At 40.8% G+C, this 15213-nt stretch overlaps 1 protein-coding gene across 6 annotated transcripts in view; it reads right to left on the bottom strand.

The window, feature by feature from the left end:
• fto (FTO alpha-ketoglutarate dependent dioxygenase) overlaps positions 1-15213 on the bottom strand; it is a 115128-nt gene that overhangs the window by 77254 nt on the left and 22661 nt on the right. For 5 of the 6 annotated variants that reach the window (XR_003294830.1, XR_003294829.2, XM_026293215.1 and 2 more), the window contains exons 4-7: positions 14305-14430; positions 9027-9106; positions 8301-8444; positions 2248-2367 (exon numbers count right to left, since the gene is read on the bottom strand). Coding sequence is in view for 4 of the 6 variants with exons in the window: in XM_026293215.1 (XP_026149000.1) it covers positions 2248-2367; positions 8301-8444; positions 9027-9106; positions 14305-14430 (470 nt within the window). In the remaining 2 variants the exon portion in view is untranslated. Of the gene's footprint in view, positions 1-2247; positions 2368-4072; positions 5083-8300; positions 8445-9026; positions 9107-14304; positions 14431-15213 lie in introns of those variants that run through there. The other variant, XM_026293219.1, reaches the window with a different exon arrangement.

A 15213-nucleotide genomic window follows, 5' to 3' on the forward strand; every position in this document is an offset into this window, starting at 1 on the left:
GCAAACGGCATATACACACAGTAGGTCACTGATATTTTACTAAATCACACTACGCTGTCAATTGCCAGCTTCCAAATGTAAAATATATGCAATAAAGGAATGTAGGGGAGAACCCACATAATTTAAATAAGTCAAAGTAATTTAGAGAAATGTGTTTTAATCTAACTGCAGAAAAGCCACAGCTATCAAAACCTCCAAAAGGAAAATCTATAATTCACATCTATAAAGTGCTTTTCATCAGCGAATCACAGGTCGATGCATGTATGCAAATATTGCTTGCCAGAGCAATAATGTTGTCTTTCATCACAATAGTGAATCATTATATTTATGGGCTCACCAGTGTATTATTTTTGCACAGGTTCAATATGCATTTCTGCAGAAGAAATTCTTGCTTTTGTGTGATTTGACATTATGTGATGAAATGAAATCAAACTGAATTTAGACTGATAATAAAAATTTTAACTAAATAAATAGACATTACAGTACTCTGAGATGTAAAAAATGTGATTTTACCACACAGTTTTATTTTCATATATATTAAAATATTTTTTATATTTAATTATCGTAGTTTATTGATTAACTTTTTTTTTTACAGATATATGGCTGACATTATTATTTGCTGGGGTTTTTTTTAAAGCCTAATGCTAAGTCTAGACAAAGATACAGAGACACACAAACTAACACAAACAGTGGATATGGTTTTCTTGCCCATTAGAAAGAGACATAGACATAGCAACAGAGTTAGAGAAAGACCTCACATTTCACTGGTGCGCTTTTCTAAATACAGGTCCAAATCACACACTTCATCTGGGCCCAGAGGTGGAGCTCTAGATGAATTTAGCCCGTCTACTATCTACAACCCCCACCATCATCACCACCACCACCACCACCACCACCACCACTACCATAACCACACACACACACACACACACACACCAGCCTGTTCCACTGTGTGAGCAAAGAAGAGAGAGAGACCATGACTAGAGCCGAGCAGCGTCGGCAGTAGCAGTACTGTTCTCCTCCAGCCCCTGTCTTTATCCCTGCCTGAGCATTAGATGTGATTACTGCTCAGCGCTCAACACTGACAGAGACAGAGAGCTCCCAGAGACAGCAGGAGTGGGTGAGAGACATAAAGAGACGGAGAGTGAGAGGGAGAGAGCGAGAGCACAGAGGAAAAGAGGAGCACAGAGCTTTCGTTCCCTACGCTGCTACTGCTGCTACAGTGATACAAGAGTGCCCCCTGCTGCTTCTGGTGTCTGGGTGTTAAACACACATGAACATACATAAACACACACACTCGTTAAAACCTAGCTATAAGACGGGCTGAATTGAACCTGTGTGAAGAGAGAAAATATGAGACCAAGCATTTATGTGTGTGTTTATGTCCTGTACGTCTGCAGTGCTCTGTGTGTGTGTTTATGTGTGTGTGTGTGTGTGTGTGTGTGTGTGTGTGTGTGTGTGTGTGTGTGCGGCACATATGAAGAGTACAGAGGTGTGACGAAGGTGACTTAATTATGAGTTTGACATTACTAAGTGATTCCTTTCTAACCAATAGCTGTGTCTCCACATTCTTCTCTAATAAAAGCTGCGAGGCTATGATTAAACACATGACACATTCTTAATAAAGGCCTGTGTGCAAAGTTGGACAATACATCATGTAATTTTAAACACTCTCCCCCCTGTGAGGAGCATTATTGGACAACAGATGACTTGTGTAGTTTGTGTAAGCACAAGCAGAGGCATGTTGAGCATTTAGAAAAGTGAAAACCTTTATCATTAAATGACAGACTGTCTATAATAGCAAGAAAGCACCTCATATTTTGGGAAAGATTCATTAAATTGATTTTAATAATAGTAGCAGTAGTAGTAGCAATATTTTTAGAAGTAGTTTAGAAGCAGTATTATTAAAAGGAACATTTTCTGGGTTATATCTTTTTATAGACAATATATCATATATTGCTTTCTAATATATTACAATAATCACAGTCAATCAATGCAGTTGTTGATATTTTACGTGTTTTCAACAAAAACGGCATTAATATAAAGCCAAGACTGAGGATGCTAAGCCTGTAAACTTGAATTTTAGAGCAAAATTAGTTTTGTACTAATGGAAAAAGTTAACTAATTAAGATAGAAATGCATTTAATTAAACCACTGAAGGATTAGTGAAGTAATTGAAACTGAATATATACCATACTCAGTAAACAGTGGGAGCTACCGTGAGGCCAGCAGTGTGAGAAGCTTTACCATGGTCTCCATGAGCCTCCAGTCCTTCTCCAGCTGCTCCATTGGTCTGGTCCACCAGCTGCAGAAGCGGGCGTAGCGCTGGCCCTGAAACCAGTACTGCCGCAGCCACTCAAACTCCACCTGTGCACACAGACACACACACTGAATAAACATGCTAGCTCAGACACAGTTTTCCCATAGCTTAATCCAAGAAAATGAAAAAAATCATTTTTTTCTGAAATGGGCAGTAAAAACATTACAGCTCAATATTTCATTTAATGTAGAGAAAAAACATCATTACTAAAAAAAGTGAAATTATTGCATGATTTACTTTGAGAGTACGCTGAGAAAAGCTTTTGACAGTTATATTGCAAAAAGAAAATGAATTTGAAATTTTACATGTGAGACGTGACATGAAAAAGAAATCACTCGTATATATTTTTTTTATATATACACATTTTGCATATCATAAAAATATTTGAAAGCAGATTTAATAATTTGTATGGTTTAGAGTTTTAGGGTCTCTGAAAAGAATATTAAACAGTAAACACACAGTTTTTAATTTAAAAAAAAGGTATACTGGTCATCCCTGCAACTTCATTCACACCCTTACCAAACACAAGTGCGGAAAACACACACATTATACTCAGACACAAATATTCATGTCTATTCACACATATAAACACCTTCCAGTCAGCACACCTGAAAACTCCGCCCCTCATCCTCCATTCACCTCCCTCCTTCCCTTCCTCTCCCACTCCCTTGCTCCGTCTGGTGATGACAGTGGCTGCTGCCGAGCCGCTCCTCTCTCCACCACTGGGAGTGTTTTTGTTTCCTGTTCCTTTGAAGTGCTGATTTAATCCTCACAAGGATGCTTCGTGTAGCCAGGTGTAGCCTATCTAAGTGTATTTTTCTGTGTGCATGTTTGTGTGTTTGCACCTGTATGTGCATCAATGTATTTCTGCCTTTGCGTGTATCTGTCTACACAGGTATGTGCATGACTTTAACGTCTGTGCATGCAATTGCCAATGCGAGTGTGCATGTCAAAGATTGCTACTAATGTATATGCGAGACATTGTGAGCTGCCCTCCCCCAAAACGTCCTACAAAGCATCATGCACCCAAAACAATGCAAGCTCCATTTCATTCTGACGCAGACAACTGTACAAAATAAAATGCAGCTGCATAAAAAGAAATGGGACAGAGAGAGCTCTTGTTCTCTTTCTGAAATTTATTTTATTGTTTTTCTAACAGACCATTAGTTAATGTGAACAGCACTTTCCACTTAGAGCTGTGAAGTCAAAAATAATTGCAACACAGTTAGAGCCTAGAATTCTACCAAAAGGGTCTCATGACTCGAGGGCTCCAATTGTCTCAAAAAGTTAATATGAATACTGTTTTTTGATGCATGTTGCACCTATTGTCCTATTCGTATAGCGCAGAATTAAACCAACAACTCTCATCTGAAAACCTGCATGGGCATGCATGTGTGTGTACCTGCTGTGTTTAACACCCAGACCTGCAAATTACATTCAGGCCAACTCTTCTCTGCATGAAAAAAAAATGAAGCCTTGTCATTCCTTTGAATAAGGCTGGATTGTTGGCAAAGTGGTGGTGCCAATGAGGGAACGGTAAAACAACCCCCATTTATCCACCTAAAAATATTAGCCTGTAAAACCTGTAGTGGTACAAAAACTACAAAAAACAATTATAACTAAAGTTTTAACTCAAATCAAGACTTTAGGATCCTTGTTCATCCCATTGAAAAGTATAAAAATAAATACACGTAAAATACACACAGCTAAAATATTGTACTGTGAATGTTGTCATTTTTAGTGGATGCTGCTTGGTATTATGAGGGAAGTCACCTACCACCCAAAACAAGTTAAAACAAAGGGTAAAAATTATTTGCACAAACAACTTAGAGTGAGATATGACTTGGGTAAAAGCTGTGCACAGAATCATCCTGCCATTTGCTTCCAAAAGGCTCTGATCACAGCAGGGATGACATGCAAGGACTAGGGCATGTCAGGGAGAATACACAGCCAGTGGCACTGCTCAGCAGCCTCTCAGTCACTTCCATACAATCCACCCTTCAAAGAAATGTCATCCTTTATGGTCCCTTCAACACTCCAAATCTACTCCCCTTCGATCACTACAGCTCAAACACACAACAAAGCCACCAAGAGCCAATATCGGACGTCCTTTTCTCTCAGTCTGTCCCTCCTTCCATCCCTCTGATTGTCTGCCTGTCCTTTAGTGAGAAGAAACCAACCTGTGTCTCCACTTTGAGCTGACATGGCTGCCTGTTCCCCACTGCGCAGGCCAGTGGCAGCCACAAAGCGGGCCATCTAAAGCGATTGAGTAGTGCTGGCCATGTGGCATTTGCAATCTGGCCACCCAGCTGAGAGGAGAACTCTGACTAAATGCCACCTATCCAGGCAGACAGATCGAAAATGTGTGTGAAAGAGAGAGTGGTTGTTAGGGCTAGTTTTTCTCTGAGATGGCATAGAGGACCAAGAGGGGAGCTAGTGGCTCCCCTGCGGCAGTCGCTGTCATCTCTCCAGGTGATGGACACAATAACTATACATTAGTCCCGTATTAGCCGTCCACCATGGCAATTCTGGCGTTAAAGCCAAGTAGGCCCCTTTTTTCCCATTTAATGAGGCATGATTTTTTTTTTTCTTTTCTTTTTTCTAAACCTTCATGTTATTCCCTGAGCGGGTCCAATCAATTTCCGGGCCACGGCCCCGAGGTGGGAGCTGATGAGAGTGGGATCGATCCCACTCTGCCGTCCTCTGTTTACCTTTCCTGGTCTCCTAACACGTCAGCCAAGAGAACTGGTTCCTTCAGCTCTCTGTGGATGACCAGACACGCAATCAACACTCATCACACACTTGCCAAAGTGGTCATACACAAGCTAGGTTAGACAGTACATGCACACATTGGCGCATATGTTTACTTTTCCATATAATAATAATTCATTTTTTTTCTTGCTTAGACCACAGATCTAGGTAAAAGTGTTCCTCCTGTCATGTTTGCCACTGAAGAAGAGCTCATTGACATCAATATAACTAATCAAAACTAAGAAATTTTATCTATCTATCATTCCAATACAGTGAAAACAGTTCAATATATCTTCGAAAAGGAAAATCTGTCTAAATGATGATTTTGCAGAACGTTTTATCCCTTGTGAGTGGATCTTTATTTGTGTAGTGCTCCAAAACAGACTTCCAAGGTAAAAGACATTTAAAACAACATGTAAAAACAACAACAAAAATGTCTTACACGATGTGTGTTAAGGGGAAATACAACAGGTAAAAACAACGGAAATAAAAAATACAAATTATTAATTGCTAGAGCAAAGTTAACGACTTTATTCATTTATTTATAAAATTACAAACATGGCAGCACAGTGGTTTAGTTGTTAGCACTGTTGCCTCACAGCAAGAAGGTCCTGGGTTTGTAACTAAGCAGGGGCCTTTCTGTGTGGAGTTTGCATGTTTTCCCTGTGCTTCCATGGGTTTTCTCCAAATACTCTGATTTCTTCCCACAGTCCAAAAACATGCAGGTCAGGTTGTCTCATGACTCTAATTTGCCCAAAGGAGTGAGTGTGTTTGGTTCCTTGTCTCTATGTGTCCCTGTGATGGACTGGTGACCTGTCTAGGGTGTACCCCCACCCAAAGACAGCTGGGATAGGCCCCAGCAGATCCATGTGCCCCTAATTAGGAATAAGCGGATATAGATAATAAAGGAATGAATGGATTACAATCACTGTGGCACTATAAGCCCTTCTGCTAAGCCAAGCAAAGACTTGAGAGCCCTCTGACCACATGTTGGTCTTGTAAACAGGACATAGGAAGGTCACACACACCTGCTTCAACAGTTTACTTTATACCAGAGCATGTGAGAAAACCTTGTCCCTCCCTTCAATATTTACTGCAGGGGGACTAGGATCATTAGAGGGAGTCCCTCAGGGCACTGTGTCAGACACCCACCTTGGAAGTGACACAGTGGCTTTAAATGAGACAAGACGTCTGCATCTGGGATTAGCATTTCAAAGCCAAACATGCACACGAGGGCCACGTGGCGATGCTATGTTAGACAACCGCCTCCCACCACCTAAGACAGGAGGCAGGATTAAAAAGAGACAGTGAGAGGGACTGTGCCTAACAAACAGGTGGGAATGTCAGCTTTCTTCATTTCTGTCTTGGTCTCCCATCAACCCCTACTTCAACTCGACAACCCGCCCCATCCCCAAACACACGTACTCAGATGGCAGACGCTCTGCTTTATCATCGTCAGACCCGCCCACTTCCTCTGACAAGTGTCAACCTCCACTCCTTCCCGTTGCACCACATTACACAATATCAGTGGCACGTCACCTGGCGCTAGGTTGCTATTTAGCACTTTTTAAGGAAAGGCCCATAAGGCACTGCTCAGGTCAGGCTGTCTGCACGTCTCAGGCTTGTTCACTCCTTGGTCGTCCATGTCAAACACGACCTGTGCAATATGCACCCGCCAAGCACCAAAGTGGGCCGGCATCATAAATAACTCCACCAACAATACATCATTTAAGTGGGTGTTCTGCTCTCGTGGGCAACTCCAAACAAATGGCCACATCGATCATTGTGAGTGCCAAGGAGGGTAGGTTTGAACCCCCGAGAGCACTCCCCCCTTACTTACACATTCATAAATACACACATACACCTGCTACTTTACAAATAACATCCTGTTTTTCTAAATAAAATTGTTTTGTATGGTGTGGGCCTATGTGGCATGGTAATCCTGTAGCACTATGTGGCAAACTAGCAAGTGTTGCTAGCTCAACTAGCACAACACTCCTCTTGACACAGACAGCCCTATTGTTTGGCAGCACTGAATAATTAATATTGTCTACAACCTTTAAACAACCTTACGTCAGACTCATCTGTCATGGAGTCCCGCTGAGGGGCCTAGGTGCTAGCGCCGGCTAGGATGTGTGTTTTGAGACCAGGGGTGTAAAGGGGGAAAGGTGAAGTGCTATATTAACCGTTGGCCTGCGGCAAGCTAAGACAGGAGGCCAGTGGCTCCACAGACGGTGCCCCACGTTCCTTTTGTTGACCTCGCTCTATCCCTCAATACTCCAAGCCAGCATCACTCATTGTTGTATGTGAAAAGGGGTTAGGGAAGGGAGCAGGGCATGACTCCATCTTTAGATAACATATGGAGAGGCTATTGCCTTACGATCCATCACAGGGCCGGACAAATGAGAACAACGAGGATTTCATATTGGAGGCATTTCCCTGAGTAGAAACAACAAGGTAGGTAGAAGGTGGAAAGCTGGCAAGCTCCCATTCTGCCATTTAAAGAGCTCTAACCTGTTATTTGAGGACTGCCAGCATGGTCAGGATCTCCCATAATATACAGAGGAAATGGAAACAGCATATCAAACTAGGACCAGTGTGATCCATAGTAATTGTACATGTTTCTACTAATCAATTCCCAGGACAATTCTGTCTTATACTGTACAGTCCTTCAGATTTCATTTCTGTGATCCTGTCCTAATGAAATATCTTATTTGCAGATGGTTCATCACCTTTTTATCCTCCTTCAAATACCAGGATGAGGATTACAAGATCATGATAATACACTTTGTGTTAGGCAGGTTCATGACCACTCCAAATATAAGAAAACTTTCAAAGACTTTTATGGTGCATATATGTTGTTTACAGTGGCAATCCTCACTTCTCTGGTACTCAAAGCAGGCCAAAAAGCTGTTTGATTCAGGTCTGGTGTATATAGAGTACTCAGGAAAACAAAAGATGTAAGTTAAGTTAAAGATTAACACCTATACAGGCTAACAAAACAAACCGAAATAAACGTCAACAATTACATGGGTGTAGAAATTAAATCATACAAAAAGCACAGCCAAATGTGTGTGTGCGCGCACACACACACACACACACAAACACACACACACACACACACACACACACACACACACACACGCACACACACATACGTGTGTGTACAAAAAAATGTGTACCTACACATGATTGCCCATGCACATATCACCCACTGCCATATCCCCACCTCATTGTGAATCTCCTCACAGTTCTGTAGTGTTGTCGGCAGCAGGGTCAGCAGGCTGTGAGAGCCTGTTTCAGGGTCAGTGTGCAGGTTGGACAGGGCCTCCTGGCACCGTGACTGGATGTAGGTCAGAGTACCACTGGAACACTGTTAATAAAGGGATAGACCCAGGATTACACACATAGCGCTGATGCAAGATTTGCCTAAGGCCTTGAACTTGTGGAACACAAGACAACTCAAAACTTCTGTTTCAAATTTTATATAAAACTACACAGAAGAGGTTTTGAGGACTAATGCTCGAATTTCATGATGTTAATATATTTTAAAATCAAAAAGTGATTCGTGTCAATGTAATTTAAGGCATGTATAAGACGTGTGGTTTTTGAAAAATGTACGTCTGTTTTAATTCGTCATATCTTATGTAAATGTCATTCACATTTCAGTTTTATTTCTTAGAAAATGTTGCTAGTGGATTGTAAGATGACATGGTTAAATAGTTTTCATAATATTCTCTACTCTTAAGAACAGAGCCATTGCACTTCACTGAAAACTACAGTTTTTTTGTCATTGTTCTTACCAGACACAACACTGAAGGTTTTGATTTTACACAATGTTTCCATAAAATACTGTTTAAGTGCCAGCAGCATTCCTTACTGAAACCAAAGGGTTTTGTTTTCGCAACACTTTCAAAATACTGTGTTTTCCCTTTTGGGCCCACTGGCCTCTCACCTCAGCCACTCTGTGTGTGGAGCTGAAGCGTGCAGTGTCTCCAGCTAGGACACAGTGCTGGTGGGTACTGTTCAGGTCATCTGGTAAATACGGGAAAGTGAAAACATATCAATACCAACAATAACAATCAAAAGAACAGCAATGAAAAGAAAAGCCCAGAGAAGAATACTCATCCACCAGAAATAACTTCTAATAAAGCATTGTAGAAAAGCAGATAAGAGAAAAACAGTAGTTAAGACTCACATTTTTATGGTTTGAGTAATTATAACAAAGAGCAAAAAAGCTCATAAAAAGAAAAAGCTGATTACAGCAGAAAAACTGATGAAAAACAGGGCATGAAGGAACATGACAACTAAATCATCTTATACTCTCAGACAGATTGCACTTGGTCCAGCACCAATCAAATAGAATGAAGAGCATTGTACTATAATTTTAATTACCAAACAAAACCAGATCGCACTCAATCTGTCAAGATGGAAGAGCCATACCGACAAACATTTGTCCAATATCACAGGAGCTTTACAAAGAGGCCTTACTGCTGTTTCCTGTGTATCCCTCCATGTGTTTCTTTGTGTGTATAGATGTTTCTCAGCTCTGCCATTATTTGCCTCACACCAATAATTAATTTAGCCATGACAGAGCTGTCACTCACAGCACATGTGCATATTTACACCCGCCTTGAGCAAGAGTACACTGGCTAATGTCTGTGATTTGAAAGTCAAACAGCCAAATGCTTTGGGAGGAAGATATTATTGTTTGGTGGAAGAAGGAAAAAAAAGATGGTGACAAACAAAACAACTTGCCGGTGTTTTCTTCACCCTGATGAGATTGTGAAGGATTAGGTCTCTGGGCAGAATTACTCTGCGTCTTTAAAACTGTTTATATCCAATAACAAATTATCTCCATCAATCTGCTCTTTTCTTGGCGCATCTGATGCGTCAGTGGGATCAGGAGGGAGTAGAGGCAAACTCGATAACTGTAATAAATATTTATCTTTCTTTCAACCCCTGCGCCTGCTGCCACTTGTCCTCCTTTTCCAGGAAGCAGGCTTTTAAATATATTGGGTCAACTCTTTTCTCCAGTCCCTGTGTGTATTGGGAGCTGGAAATCTGATTATTGAACAGGCTCGGTGTCAAGACTTGCATTGTTCTTTTTTAACCACTGAAATTCCATTTGGGTGGAAATGACGGTGATTCAATTTGCCTCTAGCAGCTCAGACATTAGCAGATCAAAGGGGCCAGCTGGCGACAAATGGTGCTGAAAAGACATTATGGTGTCTGTGGTTATACACCATTGTAGTTTTCTTTTAATACCACAAAACTACTCATCATAAGGTGTATGTCACTAAAACACTAGTACAATATATTTTAACACTTGTTTTAGCGGTAGCTCCCCTGTTTGTGTGCACACGCGTGCATCCAATAACCACAAAACTGCTTTCTTTGCATGTTTTTGTGCATGTGAGTTTATTTATAGGTGCATGTATATGTTCATGCACTGTGCCAAGTATTTAATTCAGGTTGACTGACAAAGCGACAGACAGCCAAGGACTGTGTGAGCCACTATCGTTGTGGAGCAGTTGGCCTCTCAAGGGCGTACTAACCAAGTGGTGCATAAATCCCCACTGATCCACGACAGTCAGGTCCCATTAGAATGGTCTGCACAACAGCCCATCACTCTATTATCATGGCTGGCCTGAAACTGACTGTTCTATTGTAAATCTTATCCAGCTAAAGGAGGTCGACTTCAAGCCCTGTCAAGCCAAATATTAGGTACAGCCATTGCTGCTCTCAGATGAAAACACAGCAGCTTCAAAGAGTGAACTTCAGGAATTTATTTAAACCTTCCTATTTCTTCTTTGTAAAATAATTATTCAGAATGACAAACATTTATAAACAGCTTATGGGAAAGCTACTTTAAGTGCTTTGTTAGACATTTGTGTTAGATGATATCCACATCTGATCCATATCATATTTCTGATTAAGACTCACCAACATCCTAGTAACTAAAACAATCATGTTATAATTATTTAGTGTCAAACACTAATAATGTTTGAAATGATAATTACTGCAGTGCATACTGTAGCACTGTAGCGCACACACACACACACACACACACATTCACTGTGCTGGCAAAACAATGTCTTACCTGGAGTAATTAATTATCATTTACAGAACAGCATATAATTGTATGGGGTTTTGAATGTGCTATGTTGGCCCAATTGCTAAAAAACCAAATAAAACTCAAGAAAAAAAGTACACAAAAATACTTAATATGAAGCATATCTCCTCCAAAACCTCATTTGATATATGTCTGTGACATGGTTTTAAAAATTCTGAAAGCTGCTTTAAATCTTAGTAGTGTACTCACTACATGAATTTCATATTTATAAAGAATGCAAAGGGTTCAATGTCTTCACAAAAAACACTGACAGCATTTGTGATTGTACATTAGAAACACATATTATCCACTGAAGGATCAAAACAGTGCCCTTTTAATCACAAGAAAGTCTCTGTAATCACTAGGTCAAACACATACAGTGGGTACGGAAAGTATTCAGACCCCTTTACATTTTTCACTCTTTGTGTCATTGCAGCCATTTGCCAAAATCAAAAAAGTTCATTTTATTTCTCATTAATGTACACTCAGCACCCCATCTTGGCAGAAAAAAACAGAAATGTAGAAATTTTTGCAAATTTATTAAAAAAGAAAAACTGAAATATCACATGGTCATAAGTATTCAGACCCTTTGCAGTGACACTCATATTTAACTCACATGCTGTCCATTTCTTCTGATCGTCCTTGAGATGGTTCTGCTCCTTCATTGGAGTCCAGCTGTGTTTAATTAAACTGATTGGACTTGATTAGGAAAGGCACACACCTGTCTATATAAGACCTTACAGCTCACAGTGCATGTCAGAGCAAATGAGAATCATGAGGTCGAAGGAACTGCCCAAGGAGCTCAGAGACAGAATTGTGGCAAGGCACAGATCTGGCCAAGGTTACAAAAGAATTTCTGCAGCACTCAAGGTTCCTAAGAGCACAGTGGCCTCCATAATCCTCAAATGGAAAAAGTTTGGGACGACCAGAACTCTTCCTAGACCTGGCCGTCCAGCCAAACTGAGCAATCGTGGGAGAGGAGCCTCGGTGTGAGGTACAGAATAACCCAAAGATCACTGTGGCTGAGCTCCAGAGATGCAGTAGGGAGATGGGAGAAAGTTCCACAAAGTCAACTATCACTGCAGCCCTCCACCAGTCGGGGCTTTATGGCAGAGTGGCCCGACGGAAGCCTCTCCTCAGTGCAAGACACATGAAAGCCCGCACAGAGTTTGCCCAAAAACGCATGAAGGACTCCCAGACTATGAGAAATAAGATTCTCTGGTCTGATGAGACCAAGATTGAACTTTTTGGCGTTAATTCTAAGCGGTATGTGTGGAGAAAACCAGGCACTGCTCATCACCTGCCCAATACAATCCCTACAGTGAAACATGGTGATGGGAGCATCATGTTGTGGGGGTGTTTTTCAGATGCAGGGACAGGACGACTGGTTGCAATTGAAAGAAAGATGAATGCGGCCAAGTACAGAGATATCCTGGAAGAAAACCTCTTCCAGAGTCCTCAGGACCTCAGACTGGGCCGAAGGTTCACCTTTCAACAGGACAATGACCCTAAGCACACAGCTAAAATAACAAAGGAGTGGCTTCGGAACAACTCTGTGACCGTTCTTGACTGGCCCAGCCAGAGCCCTGACCTAAACCCAATTGAGCATCTCTGCAGAGACCTGAAAATGGCTGTCCACCAACGTTCACCATCCAACCTGACAGAACTGGAGAGGATCTGCAAGGAAGAATGGCAGAGGATCCCCAAATCCAGGTGTGAAAAACTTGTTGCATCATTCCCAAGAAGACTCATGGCTGTACTAGCTCAAAAGGGTGCTTCTACTCAATACTGAGCACAGGGTCTGAATACTTATGACCATGTGATATTTCAGTTTTTCTTTTTTAATAAATTTGCAAAAATTTCTACATTTCTGTTTTTTTCTGTCAAGATGGGGTGCTGAGTGTACATTAATGAGAAATAAAATGAACTTTTTTGATTTTGGCAAATGGCTGCAATGACACAAAGAGTGAAAAATGTAAAGGGGTCTGAATACTTTCCGTACCCACTGTATGTTTATCGCATATTATAGATAGCCAACAGAAAATTTAAAAATCTTTTCTTGTATTGATTTCTACATTAATGCTGGGTACTGCATGGTATTAGAAATGTGAGGCTTGAAGGTGGAAAGAAGCGGTTTAGGACACAGTATATGTAAGAGGAGGCACACCATAAGTTATCAGTACAGTTGGATGTAATAAGGTATGCATTATAATGGAACTAAAGAAACCAGATTTGGGGAAGAAAAATAGAACAAGAAAAAAGCTTGTGTCAGCTGTGGTTTGTAACAATGGGTTGAATAAATAATGAAATTCAACTATGAGCTCTGAGGTTAAATAAAATAACATGCTACAGACACTATTTTCTCAACAAATATCATGAATGGGTATGGTGCTAAAGTTCAGTCTTGTGATCTACTGTATATAAAATATTTATTTTGTTTATCTATCACTGATTTTAAAATGGAAAAATTATCATCAAGCAGATAAAGGGAGGGCTGACTCAAGACCATACTGCAAGTTTATCCTTATGCACTTATAAGAGCAGACAGGCTTTAAAAATAATAAATGAATCAACTATCCAACCAGGGTCCTAACTTCTTGTACATCTGAACACAAGCTTCTGCTGTGATGTGGATAAGTGTGCTAACACTCAGAAAATACGAGCGAGCTTGGAAGGGCCCAGGGGGCCGTGAAGAGGAGGGTGGAGGTGTCTGCTGCAGCCAAAAGCATTAAGTTATGATTTACACCCCTGTGGCTGACTGTCTGTCCTCACCATAGAAACACAGCACTGGGTCAGAGGACTTCAAAAAAATAACATTTGGTTTTCTTAACCTCTCTAATGCACACAATTTCATGGAACCTTAAGTTCCATGTATGGACCAAGTAACCCCTTTCAAAACATACATTTGCTTTGGCACCACAGAAGAAGAGAACAAGTGCATCATGGTGGTGTGGTTCATTTGGGACAAAATGCAAGAAACAGTAAAACACACCGGATAATAAAATGCTCCTTCCTCCAAAGTCAAACATAGTGGTGATGGTGTCTGAGTTTTGTAAGCCACGTGTTTACATGTGCATGTGCATATACCTATGTGTGTTTATAGAGTAAGATTTAGTACCTCTCATGTAATAGCAGTCTCCAGACTCCAGTGGCAGCATCAGGCCAGGTGTATGGATGTCCCAGGCTACCTTGAGCCCAATCCTCCAGCACGCCTTCTCACCACTGCCTCCCTCACTGCTCTCACCTGTCAGTCATACACCGACCATATCACTGAAACATTTGCATCTTGAATTTGCATTCACATTTTTAGGCACTGGATTGATAATTTCGTTCAGCAGGACTTTAACTGAGGGTTAAGGTTGGTAGTAGCAGTACGCTTAAGCTGTACATTTATCACTTACAAGCTGATTTAATCCTATTATAATATAATTTTCTGCACTATCTGTAACTGAAAAGGCAATACAATATAATACAAATACAAAAATGCAAAACAGTGATAGCACCAAGTGAAATCTGGGTATTGCAGTGCAAAGAAAGAAAAAACTGTTGCAATTACCAAAAAAAGAAAGCAAAATGAAATAAAGGATTACCACTTTAAATAGTAGAGGATGTATCGATTAAATCTGTGCCACCCAAACAAAGGATGTAAGATATAGACCTTTGTCTCCAGAAAGTGAAACAACAGAGCAAAGATGATATGTGTTGCTATGATCATATTGGCTGTTAGCACAGGATCTTTATGCTATCATTATGCCGTGTAAGAGGAAATAGTTGGATAAAAGCCTTTGATGTTGTTTAGTGAGTGTGTGAGAGTGTGTTATTGGACGTTATGTATCCTGCGTTACTCCTATTTCTCAACTCATTCACTATAACCACTTCCCTCATTCTTCTTTCTCCTTCCATTCTTACGTGGTATGGTAAGAAAAGAAGATTTGGCTTGGCTGGCCAACACCCTTCAGCAAAATCAATACTAAAGTCTTTCTGGTCCTCTCTGCCCCACAGCTGCCTTTTCCTTTGCTCAGGATGG

This window comes from Mastacembelus armatus, chromosome 3 (assembly GCF_900324485.2).
Source record: "Mastacembelus armatus chromosome 3, fMasArm1.2, whole genome shotgun sequence".
Lineage (NCBI taxonomy): Eukaryota > Metazoa > Chordata > Actinopteri > Synbranchiformes > Mastacembelidae > Mastacembelus > Mastacembelus armatus.